At 24.6% G+C, this 16,134-nt stretch overlaps 1 protein-coding gene across 3 annotated transcripts in view; it reads right to left on the minus strand.

Moving 5' to 3' along the window:
• Positions 1–16,134, minus strand: part of LOC136085772 (uncharacterized) — a 57,539-nt gene that overhangs the window by 27,185 nt on the left and 14,220 nt on the right. For all 3 annotated transcript variants that reach the window (XR_010641164.1, XM_065807206.1, XM_065807205.1), the window contains exons 2-5: positions 14,338–14,402; positions 10,706–10,931; positions 10,438–10,561; positions 569–633 (exon numbers count right to left, since the gene is read on the minus strand). Coding sequence is in view for 2 of the 3 variants with exons in the window: in XM_065807206.1 (XP_065663278.1) it covers positions 569–633; positions 10,438–10,561; positions 10,706–10,931; positions 14,338–14,402 (480 nt within the window). In the remaining variant the exon portion in view is untranslated. The remainder of the gene's footprint in view (positions 1–568; positions 634–10,437; positions 10,562–10,705; positions 10,932–14,337; positions 14,403–16,134) is intronic.

Raw genomic sequence — 16,134 nt, forward strand, 5'->3', positions numbered from 1 at the left:
TTATTAAAAAATTGATATACACTTCCATTTTTCCATTTTTAGAAAGGCAAAGTCTCCTTTCACAAGTATACAATGGTAATTTTTATTATCAGATTTATTTTTTGCAGAGCGAATAGACTTATTAACATCTATTAAGTTTTGTTGTTCAGAGGTCTGAAAAAGCATTCAAATAATATTATTTGTTTTCCGATTAGTAAAGCTACCCATATTTGTTCAACTTTATCATTGCACAACTTTATATTAATTGTTTGACCTGATTTTAAGTTATTAAAAATGATAGCAACCCCACCAGCTCTTCTATCATCACTTATATTTCGTTTATATAATGAACAGTGATTTAGATTAGAAAAGAGTCTTCTGTAAACCATGTTTCAGTGGTTTTAATAATATATATCAATTGCTAATATAAGTTGTTCGTATTTTAATAGTATAATCAATGTCATATTAAAAAATTAAGTTAGTTGCTAAAACTGTTTGTTTTTTTGTTAACCATTTGTTATTTTTATTTTATTTGTTATTTTTAATATTAAACAAAATAAAACACAGCAAAAATAAAAAAAGACAATACCCCTGTCTTGCAACAACTTGCCAACTTTCTAAGTAATGATCATACTTTATAGACATTCCTTGACCCTAAGGAAAATAGTAACAATAATTTTGTACTCAATAGTGTCCTTGATATTGACTCTGCTTTTATGACCTAATTGTTTAAATAGTATTATTTTTATTTTACCTAAATCATAACCCATAGTTAACTAAAAGTAAATTGTTAAATTATTTTTTGACTGTTTTTAGTTAAAGTGAGGCACATTATTTAATATATATATATATATATATATATATATATATATATATATATATATATATATATATATATATATATATATATATATATATATATATATATATAAATATATATATAAATATATATATATATATATATATATATATATATATATATATATATATATATATATATATATATATATATATATATATATACTATTATTATAATAATATTTATATACTTATGTCCCCATTTGACTATTGCTTTTGCGTTCTAGCTATTTTGCACTTCCCCACATGCCTGCAAAAACATTGGTCAGCGCATTAAAAAACGCTTTTTTTTTAAGTGTAACAAACATTTTCATCAAATACTTTTATAAAAATTATGAAAATACTTTAATATATAATTTATTTTATCTAGAATTTGATTAAAATGTTCGTTTTGTCGTTTTGTTAAAAAAAAAGAGCAGCCTCCTCGACTGAAGTCAATCAGCCTTGGGTACATGAATTTAGTAAAGAAAAAAAGAAAAAAAAAGGAAAGCATGTTTTGTCTTACTAAGTCAATAATCGAAAAGTCTTCGAAGATCATTTACAATATTTATTGAAAAATTTCGAATTGACATTCGAAATTTTTCAATAAACATTGTAAATGATCTTTTGTTCATTTTCTTTTAAAAACATTAAGAGTTGTAAAGATTCCATAACTTAAATTCTCGTTATCACTCCATTTTTAGGTTTTAGATTTTCCCAGATTTTTCCCAACGCAAATCATTATTTTATTAGACAAAAATGTTTTTGTCTTTTGTTTTGTTTTAATAAATAAAAATTACTTTGTTTCACTTGTGTTTTGTCATGTTTTGAAATATGGTTAACTACTACACAAAAAATTTAGGTTTACAAAAAATGATTATGCAAAAATGTACTTTTATTGTTTTTATAAAACTTCTCTTTTAATCAAATGTGTTTTTAAAATCCAAATTTGGCTTTTAGTTTAGTTAGGAATAAAAGTTCAAAAAAAAAAAGTTTCTCAGTTAAATTCAAGGAACACGTATGGCCTATATTCACCAGTTAAATTCAGGTCATAATAAATTGACTTTAATGTGTTAAAGTTTAACATGTTAAAAAGTCAAAAAAACAACCTTACTTTTTCCTTTTTTTTTTTTTATAAGTTTTTGAGATTCCAGTAGGAATCAAGATTTTTGCAAAATCCTAATATTAAAAAAAAAAAACATTTTTCTTGAAACTCTAATTTTAAAAATATTTAGAGAATAAAGGGGTAATGTGAGTCTCCGGGGTAATGTGAGTCTCCGGGGTAATCTGGATTTAATTCATATTTATTGGTTATATTGATAATGGCTTTAAGTATAATCGTTTTAATTTTTACCATAATATATTAAATAATTCATTTTAAAACATAACTCAGCTATGCTGTTATTTTGAAAGCTTAAATACTTTATTTTCAGGATAGTATATCTTTAAGACACTGATGCACGAGGTTTGTTTAAAATTTAAAATAAAATAAGGTGGGGTAATTTTGGTCTAGGTATGTAAAATATTAGGTATGTCATTATATTTTAACAGTTGTTGTAATTAACAATATTAACCTATTAGTTTCATCAGGTCAAACTATTTATGTGTTTGTATAAGCTCAAGAACTGTGAAAAATTTATGTTTGAAGTTTAAATCTTATGAATAATCAAGAAACACGTGTATTTATTTGTGTAAAACAATATATTTACCTATGTAAAATATTTATACAAGACCTATTTGGTTTCATAATATTTTATTTTATGATACATTATGATTTATGCAATTTATTTCACCAAAAATTTAACATTTTTTTTCATAAACATTGCTTTAAAAATTTAAAAAATGTTAAGAAGTTACAATAAAAAAATAAAACCAAAGACAATGCTGATAGTATGAAAAGAGCTATTTTGTTAGTATGTTAGAAAAAGCAAAAAAGACTATTTATCATGCTGCTAAAGAATGACTATTTATAATGCTGCTCTGTTTCAAAAGAAACATTGAATCGAACAATGAAAACACAAGAATTTGATGCAAATAAACGTGAAGGTCAAAAAAGAGTGATGAGTGAGAAAAACTCCTTTTAAAAATGAAATTTCTGGGAAAGATTTGATAATCTTTTAGGAAGCGTCATGTTGATAAACTGCGGTTACGTAAACCTGAAATACTTACATTGTCCAGAGCTAAATTCTTAACACATGAAGTTGTAGATAAATTTTTTACTATTTTATCTGATGTGATTCACAATAATAACTTTATATCAAGTAGTATATACAACTTTGATGAGACTGGCCTCTCCACAAATCACTTAACAAAAAAAGTATTTGTACATCCAAAAAGCAAAGATTCATATGAACTAGCATCTTCTTCTATAGTAGGATGTCTAATCATGATTTTAAGATATTTTTGCCAGTAAGCAGATACCTATACATATTTTTTTTTAAATCAAAGTCAGAAATAAGTAAAAATAGTCTCAAATTACGCCACACAGATGTCACATTTTTCTCATTTTGAGAAAAATGAAATTTAGTGTTTAGTGACATTAGATATCTGTTTGGTAATAATGTATTTAATTAAAAGTATATTTTTATGACATTTTAGTCCTAACACAATATATAAACGCAGTTTTTGTGCTGAATACAAGAATTATTTATTCACAGTGTTCTTTTGAAAACAAGACACTTATTTTGGACTTCTGCGATTTTTCCATTGTAAATTCATAAACTCATAAACCACGTTAGCTTATAACGTTTTAGAGTGCTTATTTTTTAAAGGTAGATGGTAACACATTATAATATACAATCACAACGCACTAAGTGTGTGATGGGATAATAAAGCCCTCAGCCCTATTTTTTTCTTAAAAAAAATTGAAATAAAAAATTATAAGAAAGTTTTTTTATTAAATAGCATTGCAACTTTATCTCTTCCCCAACCTCATCTATTTACCATAAATGATTCCATGATGCCTAAGTTTCATCACTTTATATCGAGTTTCTATAAACCATTAGAGTTTTTTTAATTTTAAAGAAAAATGAAATAAATTTTTCAAAATTAAGATGAAATAATATCAAATAATGTCTTATTTTGTCTACTTAGAAAATGTTTAGCTTCAATAAGTCTTTAAATTTCTAACAAAAAAGAGGCAACAGAGCTATGTATGCTTGTTTCAGTTTATTAGGCACTTCGATCTTTGATCTAAACATATGGGATGTAACACACATAAAACTAAATATTTCAAGTTTCCCATATAATTAAATTGTAACTAGCCTTTAATATTTCAACTTCTCTAAGTGAATATTTCTTAAATGAACAAACAACTAAGAAGTTTGGCTTTGAAACTTTGCAAATTTCAGAAATTTTTCTTGTATCATGTTTATGTATAATATAAAATTGTTATGGTTTTTTGTGAGATCGTCTAGTGTTTCTGCCAGAAACTATTTGCAATGACAATGTTTCTGTCACATTCTATAGAGGTGTCATGCCTATACAGAATGTGATAGAATTCTAATTGGTAATGTAACAGTAATGCTGTCAAGTTTCAGTTTTATGAACTAGATAATTAAATTAATCTAAAACTTTTTATTTTATATTTTGTCTAGCACATAAGTTGCAAATTAATATCCTTTACATTTAATTTAAAATCACGCAGCATAAACCATGCAGCATAGAACATACAACATCAGACCATCTGTGTCTGATGATGTATGTTCTATGCTGTATATCAACAGTTTCATCATAGCAGTAAAAATATTATTTTTCAGTTGAAAGTATATTAATATTTAGAAAATAAAACAGCTGTTGCTGTTTTATTTTCTAAACACTAATATACTTTCAGGCATTTTTTATTTGGGAAATCCAAGCAAATTACTTCTCAATTAAAAGCGTGATGAGATGGAAGACATGTAGCTTTTTCCCTCGAATAAAACATTTAAGCTTTACTCTGATGGAACTGGACCAATACATCCAAAACATTTTTTTTTGCTATATATTGTTAGCAGTATCAAAATCGGAAATTATTGAGTCTATTTTTTACTTTGTTAGGATACAAAAGGTACACCCAAGGTACAGAATTAAAACATTAGTTAAAATAGTTCAAGAAAACTTTTGTCATTGTGAAAAAAAAACATATTTTACATATATGTATGTATGTATATTAGGGTGGTGCTAAAAACAACTTATTTTAAAAATTGTCAGCTGAAAACCCCTAAATGTGTTTTATATAATAAAATAATACTGGATTTAAAAAATTTTTGAATAAAAAATATTTTTACGGGTGCCACAAGGCCCTTATACATCAAACAGGTTCCTAATATTATAAAAAAAAAGTTTTTCAAAAGTATATCATGTTGGGGCTCAAATGAAGCAAAATTATGTAAAAATTTCGAAAATAATCATTGTTTTATAAAAAGCAGAAATAAAAAAATTATAATTAAAAAAAATGTTGTTAAATTCCCTTTTTTTGTTATAAATTAAAAAATGCCATTTTCTATTTACTAAAATCTAAAATAATAATATATTTATAAAATGATAAAATGATATTTTTGAAATTTTTATATATTTTTGCATCATTTGAGACCCAACATGACATACTTTTGAAAAAATTTTTTTTTATAATATTAGGAACCTGTTTGATGTATAAGGGCCTTGTGGCACCCGTAAAAATATTTTTTATTCAAAAATTTTTTTAATCCAGTATTATTTTATTATATAAAACACATTTAGGGGTTGTCAGCTGACATTTTTAAAATAAGTTGTTTTTAGCACCACCCTAATGTATATATATATATATATATATATATATATATATATATATATATATATATATATATATATATATATATATATATATATATATATATATATATATATATATATATATATATATTGTGGGTATACTGGGAAAAAAACGTTAACTTAAAAATCCCTGTTTAGAGAAATCAATCATTTAAGTTTTCTTCCAATTTGAAACTTTTATAATGTAATGAAATTGCATTAACCCCTAAATCAATTTAACGTTTTTTCCCAGTACAAAAATATTCACAACGACTCTTTGAAAAATATTAAGTAATTTAAAGTCTGAATATTAGGTAATTTAAAGCCTGAAATAATAATATTAGTATAATAGAGTATAATATATTATTAATAATATAATTATTAAAGAAATATTAAGTAATTTAAAGCCTGAATAAAATACCTAATTTATGACTTAACGTTAAATTTATTTTTAAAATCAGAGAAAAGATAATGTTTCATTTGACTTATTATATTTTGCCAGTTTGTAGAGCATTGTAACCTTTACAATACTGCATCATTAAGTCAAAACTGCCAATTTTCGACTTAACGTCTTTTGCCAGTATACCCACAATGTATTATATATATATATGTATATATATATATATATATATATATATATATATATATATATATATATATATATATATATATATATATATATTTAATGTTTTTCTGAGAATGTAATGTTGTTTTACATTGGACATATTTTTCTTTAGGATAAAAGTTAGTCGGGTGACTTACGCTTTATTATCATTGGTTTAATTATAAATAACTTGGGCAACTGTGTTTTTTATCAGGTAAATATTGGACAACAGTTGTTGTTTCAAAGTTGCCCTTTTTTTAAAATGACCATAGAACTTTAAAACATAGTTTTTTGTTATGAATTTTTAAATTAAAATAGCTTAGTACTAAAATATCATAAAAATATATAAAACTTAAAATTTTCAAAAAGTGGACATCTGTTCTTTTACCCGTGTGGTTTTCATATATATATATATGCATATATATATATATATATATATATATATATATATATATATATATATATATATATATATATATATATTAGGGTTGGATGAAAAATATAAAATTTTAGCTGCACAAATCAAACAGACCATAAAAGGTGCTCTTTTATTTTCTGAAAAAGATGATATAAAAACTTTTGACAAAAAAATATAATTAGTCGTCCCAACTGACCTTTGAATTTGATGGGTCTCTAATATTATCATACAAAATAGTTACACCCTTAGATTTGTTCTACATAATAAAGTAACACTGGATTTGAAAAATTTTTGAACAAAAAATACTTTTAGGGGTCCCAACTGACCCTTGAATATTTAATGAGTCCCTAATATTATCTTACAAGACTTTTTTCAAAAGTATGTCAACCTGGTACTTAAAAAAAGTGAAATTTTATAAAAAATTTAAAATTAGCAATCATATTTCATAAAAATTTATAAAAAAAAAATAACAATAATAAAACTCACCTTTTTTTAAAAAATTATTGAAAAACGATTGTCTTTATGCAATAAAATTTAGAATAGTTATATTTATATAAATAATAACTATTTTTGAAATTTTTATAAAATTTTGTTTCTTTGTGTACCAGGATGACATACTTTCGAAAAAAAAAACAAATAACATTAGGGACCCATTAAATGCTCAAGGGTCAGTTGAGATCCCTAAAAAATATTTCATATTTATAAAATTTCAAATCCAGTGTAACTTTATTATATAGAAAAAATCTAGGGGTGTAATAGGAGAACTTTTCAAAAAAAGTAGTTTTTACCCTACTCTCTCTCTGAAATAAATATTAAAAAACAGAAGACTTAACTGTCTTTTACATCTGTATCTACCTTATTTTAAATTTCAAATATACTTCAAAGATACTTTCAAATATACTTTCAAAGATACTTCAAGCTTCCATTCATTCATTCATTTATTGGAACTTATTCTCATAAAACTAAGATAAAAATTAAAAAAATTGTTTAAAAATTAAAAAAATCTTGCAAAGATGTTCTAATAAACTAATATTTACTACTGATAAAATAAAAAAAATTTTGTTTAAAAGATCCGCTTCCTATGCTGCTTAAATCTCACATGGTTTACACAGTTTCTTGCACAGGCTGTAATGCAAGTTATATTGGAGAAACTTCCAGACATTTAACAACTAGAATTAATGAGCACCTTGGAACTGATAGAAAAATCCCATATATATAAACATTTAATTACATCCCTTAATTGTAATTTATTTGAGATTTTAGATACTGCTTCAACTAAACATAAATTAAAAGTAAAAGAAGCGCTCCAAATTAAATGTGTAAATCCCTCACTTAACAAACAAACTTTCCATAATGACCTTAACCTATATATTTAATTAAAATAAAAGCTTTTTTATTTTAATAATATTGATTGATTATTAACTGATTCATTTTGTAATTATTTTATTGGTTTATTATGTGTATTTTTTAATACTTCTCTGTAAAGTATATATACTTCTCTGTAATGTATATTTACATATATATATGTATATATACATATATATATGTATATATACATATATATATGTATATATGCATATATATATGTATATATACATTTATATATACATATATATATATATATATACATATATATATATATATATATATATATATATATATATACATATATATATATATATATATATATATATATATATATATATATATATATATATATATATATATATATATATATTATATATAAATTAAATTAGATCAGTATTTTTACGATTATATATATATATATATATAATATATATATATATATATATATATATATATATATATATATATATATATATATATATATATATATATATATATATTATATATAAATTAAATTAGATCAGTATTTTTACGATTATATATATATATATATATATATATATATATATATATATATATATATATATATATATATATATATATATATATATATATATATATATATATATATATATATATATATATATATATATATATATATATATATAATCGTAAAAATACTGATCTAATTTTTTTCTTCAAAAACTTGTTTCTCCATTCAAGAAGCTTCCTGTTGTTGAAGAAAAAACTAGATAAGTGTTTATACTATTTTATTACTACTCATTTCTTTAATAAAATTGAGCACTCTGTTAAATAATTATTGGCGCAACAATAGAAGATAAAAAAAGTAAACTGATAACAATTTTGACACAACAGCTTCAAATACTGTATTACAAAGAGTAGTTTACAGTGGCATAGAGACCAAGCTTGGCGAAAAATTTTATGCCTGTCATGTAGACACTATTAACATGATATTCTCATGATGTCCTTACAAAATTTGTTATGCTGAAGAATAATATGGTTATCAAAGAACGTTTTTTTATGGAGTCAGCAAGTTCCTTACAATTATGATGAACTGTTTCATCTAACAATACTGTTACTGGTTGATACTCCACCATGCTTTGTTAAAGTTACCGCTTTCAAAACAATGCACAGAGTCAGATGGATAGCCAAGTTGTTTAGCTTTGTAAAAACCTTATTTAAAAAGCAATCCGAACTAACAGCTATCAAACAAAAAGAGTGGAGATACAAAAACTTGTATGTCTGCTGGCCGCTACAGTCACAATCATCAGTTTTTGAAATTAGCAAAAAAATGAAATATTATTAAGAGCTTAAGAAATGCTACAATTAAGGCATTTATTAGTCATTTGTATTATCTAAGCAGAGAGGTAGTTGTCAGGGCATTTTTTTGATGGTGCTATCAACACTAACACCAAAAGATAATCAATCTATTAAAGAAGCAAAACTTTGCTGAAATCACAAGCAAACAAAAACAAAATCAAAATTGAACCAATATACAACCAAGTTCTGTACAGTAAAAAAACATGATAACTTTGTGTCTAGCATTCTTTTAAAAATTTGAGCTAAATGCTGATCTTCAACAAAAAGTCTGGACAAGCGGCATAGCCTGTAAAAATTCTATTTTCATTCAACTTAATCTTTTTTAAACTCTGCTTGAATGTTCAAAATAGGTCTTTTGCTGACCAAATGCCGATGGATATGTTATAGAGACGTGAAATTGTGCTAAAGTTTTTTACATTATAAGTGATTTTGCACCTTTTACTTCAAAAAATAAATTAAAAACTGCCACCGTTAAATGTAGAAAAATTAGAAGTAGTTTAAGTAATTAAAAATCAATTTATAAAAAGAATGTTTTCAGTTTAATTTCTCTCAATAAAATAGATTTAAAAAATATGCAAATAGTAGTTGTATATTTTTATACAGTTTTTAAAATGTTAAAAAAATCAATTGCAATATTTTATAAAAAACTTTCACTTTATAATTGAGAGTTGAGTTTTGTTCAACTAAAAAAAGTAAACGGACATAAATTTGTTTTGACAACTACTTGTTTTAAAAACGCACGTATGTTAAGCATTTATCCGTGCATATAATTAATTTACTTAAACTACCCAGCAGGCATGTATCACCGTAAGAACATCCCATGGAAAACGCGTACCCACTGAGCATTTTTCAAAACTCTGAAATTTCTATAACGGCTGTAATTTTTTTAGTAATAACATTCTAATAATGTTATAAAGTATTATTTTAATATTTATAGAATATTCTAAAGTTTATGTTGGAAAGTGAATAAAAGTGAATTACAAGTAGCTCAAACAAGAACTATACAATAAAAATTAGTTAATAATGCAACAGTTGATTTACACAAAAAAAATAATTGCAAATTAAACTTTTATGTAACATTCTTTAAACAAAAGAAATTTCAAATTAAATGTAAACTAACTGGAAAATCAATAAAAGTGGTTATGTTGGTAGCAGCATTTTTTGTTAATCTTGATTTTTCATTTACTCCTATTTTCACCCACAATGAAAATGTAAAACCGCCACTTGTGCATTTAGTTAAATCACTATAAAAAAATTAAATTAAGTATCATCATAATCACCATCATTGTCATCATTATCGTCATCATCATCATCTTTCATTATGAAAAAACAAAACTAAACTAACAGAAAAAATAAAATTTAAATTAAAAGTTTACACAATCACTTACCTTACGCAATCAGAATCAGGCAATGGATAATTACTACAACTTATGCAATAAGGAACAGCATCACAAAATAGAACTGATCCTCTTCTCTCTGGCATTAATACTATTTTTGAATAACTACGGTATAAAACCAGTGATCCTTCAACACCAGAGTTAAATATAGATGGATTTTCTTCAAATAAAAAACTCCAAGATGGTGAAAATGGATAATATGGAATGCTTGCAAATGCTATGATTATTTAAAAACCATATAACTATAACTGTTCTGTAATAATATATTAGCAATTTTATAAAAAACTATATATATATATATATATATATATATATATATATATATATATTTATATATATATATTTATCTACTATCTACTATCTACTATAGCATATTTATTTGAGCATTTGCTCACTTTTTTTGCTTATCTAAATCAAAAGGCTTTTTTAGAAAAAGAAGAAGAATTTTTTAGAAAAAGAAGAATATTGAATAAAAAGATTGCTGCCCCATCCTAAACCCTCAGTCGATGTAGCACTTCACTGCGAGTCAGGCTATTTGCCAGTCAATGTATGTACTGAAGCCCCCGGCAGCAGGCCATTTCAGTATGACACCACACTGCTCACCTAAATCAGCAATATAGGATATATATGTATATACATATACACATATATATATATACATATATATACATATATATACATATATATAAATATATATATATATATATATATATATATATATATATATATATATATATATAAAAACTCTAAAATAACAATACTACTTATATTTATTATTGTCTTTCAGAAATACATTTAAGTATTATCTTCAATCTAATGACCTATAAGAAAAGTGCTTGCACTACTTAAAGAAACAAGACAATCGAGATTAAGTATCTTGTACAATTTTTTGAGTCATATAAGAAAAGAAAAACTGTTATACTAAAAGAAAAATCGCTGGAAAAAAGAAGAAGGGTATCACTCAAAATTAAAATTGTTTTCCGTTATCTGGAAAATCAAAAGAAGACGGAAAGCATAAAGAAGAACAATACAAGAGTACCAGCAAGAGCTCAACAAAACAAACACTGCAACCAATTTAGTAACATTTTTAAAGTTATCAACCAGCAAAATAGAAACCATATGTCACCACAGTTGTTTCATGATAGATCGTCATTTATACACCTTTACAGTCTGGTATATTCAGATCAACTATTTAAACCAAGCTGTTAAATTAAAAAAAAAACACTACATTTAGAAACTTGGTTGCTGCTCTTTGATGAAGTTGTATTAGTCAACAAGAATATAAAGTGTTAGTGTTAAAGAATAAACAAAGAGAAGTTAAGTTACAAGCACTAGATCTATAAGACGGAAAAGCAGATATTATTGTTAAATGTATAGCTATTCTCAATGAATACAATTAATTTAATGAAGATGATTGTAATTGACACTACAAATTTAAACACTGGAAGAAGGAAAAGGATTGTCACTCAGTTACAAAGGTGTTTAACTGAAAAAAAACTGGATGAACCACAATTCATAGGCTGTCAACATCTTATTCTTGAATGAGCCTACGCAAAGTAATAGATGAAGAACTTGGAGGAAACAATATGTCGCCCAATATCAAATATCCATTATTCTTGGGACTTGTAAAGAACTATGACTAACTTAGGAAGAATTTTAAGAATAGTAAAAAGTGATTACAGAAACAGCAGGATAATGTAATGAAATGAAGCTTCTATTTCATTTAATTTGGGTACTCCACTTTTTTGAAGAATTTTGAGTATTTCCAAAAGTGAAGTTTCAGAAAACGCCTAAATTTAACAATGCAAGATAGAGTTCCCGAGCAATACTAGCTCTTTTAGCATTTATTATTCAACCAGAGAGAGGAGACTCACTACTCGACATTAGTAGATTCATCTCTTTTAGAAGAGCGGAACATTGATTTACTGATCAAATGTACAATGCAGATGATTATCGGACGCTATGTAGCACCTTGAACAGTCATGAAAAATCATTAAACTTAGTAAAAAAGTTTTGGAATCAGGAACCATTGACACTGGAAATTTCCAGAACAAATTAGTGTGCAGAACAAGCAATCAAGTGTCTTCAAAATCTTTTATGACATCTGTAAAAAGAAAGATTATAATCTATATATTTATTTTGTCTAACAAACCATATAGATTACCCAGCAGATTTATTTTGTCTAACAAACCATAAGAATTGTACTTGTAGAGTTGTAATTTTATATTTATTTGTTATTTAGAGTGTTTAACAACGAACTGTTTAAAAGGTTTAACAAAAAACTGTTAATTGCTTAAAAACTACATAATAACTAGTGTTGTTATTAACTTCAACTAAATTGAAGAAAAGTCGACAAGTCGAAAGTCAAAATTAGTCAAATTTTAAATTTGATTTAGTCAAAGTATGGGAATAGTTTTTTTGAATAGCCAACATCCCCTGTTTTCTAAAAGTCAAAACCATAAAATTAATTGCAAATAAAATGTTTTTTAAATTACAGTAAAACAAAAAACTTAATTGACTTGAATCTTTATTTTTCCTAAATGCATAGTGTGTTAATTTTTTTAATGTTTTATAGTGGACAATGAGGCACCATGATGGGGAACACTTTCGGTTTTTGCTTCCTAACAATTCTTTTAATACGCCTTTTTTTAGGCGCTTGGTTTAATTCGTAAAATAAATTAATTACCAAAATATAACAGGTTTTGAGACTATTTAAAGTAAAATTAGAAATTTGTACCAAGGTACCCCACCCATTGGGTATCTTGATATAAACTATGAGCATCATTAAAAAAGTAAATAAAAAGTATAAAACTTTAAAAAAAGACAGATTTTTACTTGAAAGACAAACTAATAAATAAATATGGGTTATAAACCCAAATAATGGTTGGGTTATAAACCCAAATATAGGTTATAAACCCAAAAAATTGGGTTATAAACCCAAAAAATGTATCTAATGAATCAAATCCCATTTCAGAGATCCAGATAGTATATCATTTTCAATGTCATTCTTAAGCGCCAATAAATCATAGCATTGTATCAAAAATTGGATCTCCTAGTATTATATTTACGTAAATCTCTTAAAAATTGAATGTAAATATTAAAAAAAGAAATGATTTACGACACATTATGCTGTATCAAGTTACCCCATACTTGCTAATAGAAAACAATTGCTTTATTTTTACCAAAAAATATTACATTTTTTGTAGCTTTAATTTTGAATGAAAACAAATAATATTTAAAAATCACTATAAAGTTATACATCTTTTGAGTACCCGGTTGACAAAAATTTTCACAAATACTAAGACCCATTAAAATTTTTGTGTCCAAGAAGGAACCTCAAGAACTTATCTAAAATATTTTTTGCTTTCCTGTAATAAGTAATAGAATCATTTGCATCTAATGAATGGCTTTTTTTTTTCAATTTATTTTTTGCTATAAAACTTACTCCACCCTAGTGTGCATACTTCAACTGACAATCAGGTAGAACCCGCAAGAAGTGCTGCTACATTGACTGACAAATTAGTAGATTATATTACAAATAAAAATAGGGAGATTATATGATAAATAGATAATTATAGCATTAAAAAAATTAATTACAATAAGTTGTATTTAAATATACTTACTTAAACATGCTTGAGTCAAACAAGGGCAAAAATCATTTGTACCACTTCTGACAGCAATGATAAAACTGCAAAAAGAAAATAAGGGAAAATAAAGTGGTAAATCAGTTTCGTATTTACAAATGTTTCTTTTATTTAGAAGATTAACAACTTTAACTTAATTGCAATTACAATAAAGCGTTTTGTGCTGATTAAAATCACTCTTTAAAAGTCATATTCTTGTTATACAATATAATCATAAATATATAAGTTGAATTCTATTGAAGACCTGGGTGTAAAAACTATTTTAATAATTTAACTTTGGAATTTTTGAATTCTTAAAATTTTTTCCACAAGCTCTGTGTAGTTTAGTATGTATGTTTATATGTATATTTAGTTTGAATAAATTTTTATAGTAAATTTTGTTTTTGGATCATCAATATTTATGAAAATACAAAAAAAATAAAATAAAATAAACTTGTGAGGTTACCTCATTTTGCACCCGGCAGATAAAACTAAGTTTTCTACTGTTAATATTTAATAAAACAAGATTTGAAATAACAATAAACAGTTTTTTTAATCAAACACAATAAAACTGTACACATTGAGGAAATAACTCTTTAAAAACAAGGATTTTAGAACGGTGAAACAAAGAACTAGTTACAATGTATAAATTTTTACTAAGTGGAACTTTTACTAAAACAGACTTGGCAGAACTTTTATACTCGTCTAAGGCTGGTACATTGTCCTTGGCAACAATGTTAGCTGAAAAATTATTTAGTGATTCAGTTTTTTTTACTTTTCTCAAACCCTATGTAAGGTTTTTCTTCAGCTTTTTTTTTTTGCCAGATTCACTTTCAGAAGTACTTTGTATTAAGTTAGTGATTTCAGTACTTGCATCAAAGGCAGAAAAATTTACTTACATTTGAGACAATGTTTTCATGGAAAAACTTGGGTCATTAACCGAAATATTATTTCTTGTATAACTAATGTCCTTTATGTACTACAGTGAAAAATTATATATATTTACTATACTATAATACAATATATGAATGGAAATATATATTTAAAAAATTTTAAACATTAAAAATATTTAACTAAACAACTTCTTTTAAAACCACAAAAAAACTTGAAAAACGAACTACTTAATGCATACTGAGTACTTAATGCATCAAAAACACGATAAAGGTCCTGTGCAAAATGGAAGTAACTGCACACAGTTAGGCAAATTAGGTCAAAAACGGCAAAAAGTCACCCAAATAAAGTTATAGTTTTATCAATTTTGGACTTAAAATATTAAAGTAAACTAATTTTTGCTAAAAAATCAACACAAAAAAATTCCTCATCAAATATTAAAATATATTTTAACATAAAATATGTGAAAATAAAAACATGACCATAAAATTTTTAAAATGAATGGTATCTTTACCATTAATTTAACCTTATTTGTAATCAATTTTCAAATCTCTAATCATGATTATGTTAAACTACTTTGCCCTTAGTAAATAAAAATATTTTTTATTTTATTTTGTATTTATAAAACGATTCCTTTTTTATGATTTACAATTTAAATATGTAATTTCATATGAAATTACATATTTAAATTGTTTACATATTTATTGTTTACATATTTTAAATTACATATTTAAATTGTTTACATATAAATTGTTTACATTTACAAATTGTGACATATTTAAACTTGAAACAACGTGGAAATTTGAATTGGCTAGCACATAAGTTCATAATTGTGCATATGATCATAAGCACAATTATGAACTTATGTGCTAGGCAATTAAAATTTCTACGTTGTTTCAAGTTTGA

Source organism: Hydra vulgaris, chromosome 10 (genome assembly GCF_038396675.1).
Source record: "Hydra vulgaris chromosome 10, alternate assembly HydraT2T_AEP".
In the NCBI taxonomy this organism is placed as follows: domain Eukaryota; kingdom Metazoa; phylum Cnidaria; class Hydrozoa; order Anthoathecata; family Hydridae; genus Hydra; species Hydra vulgaris.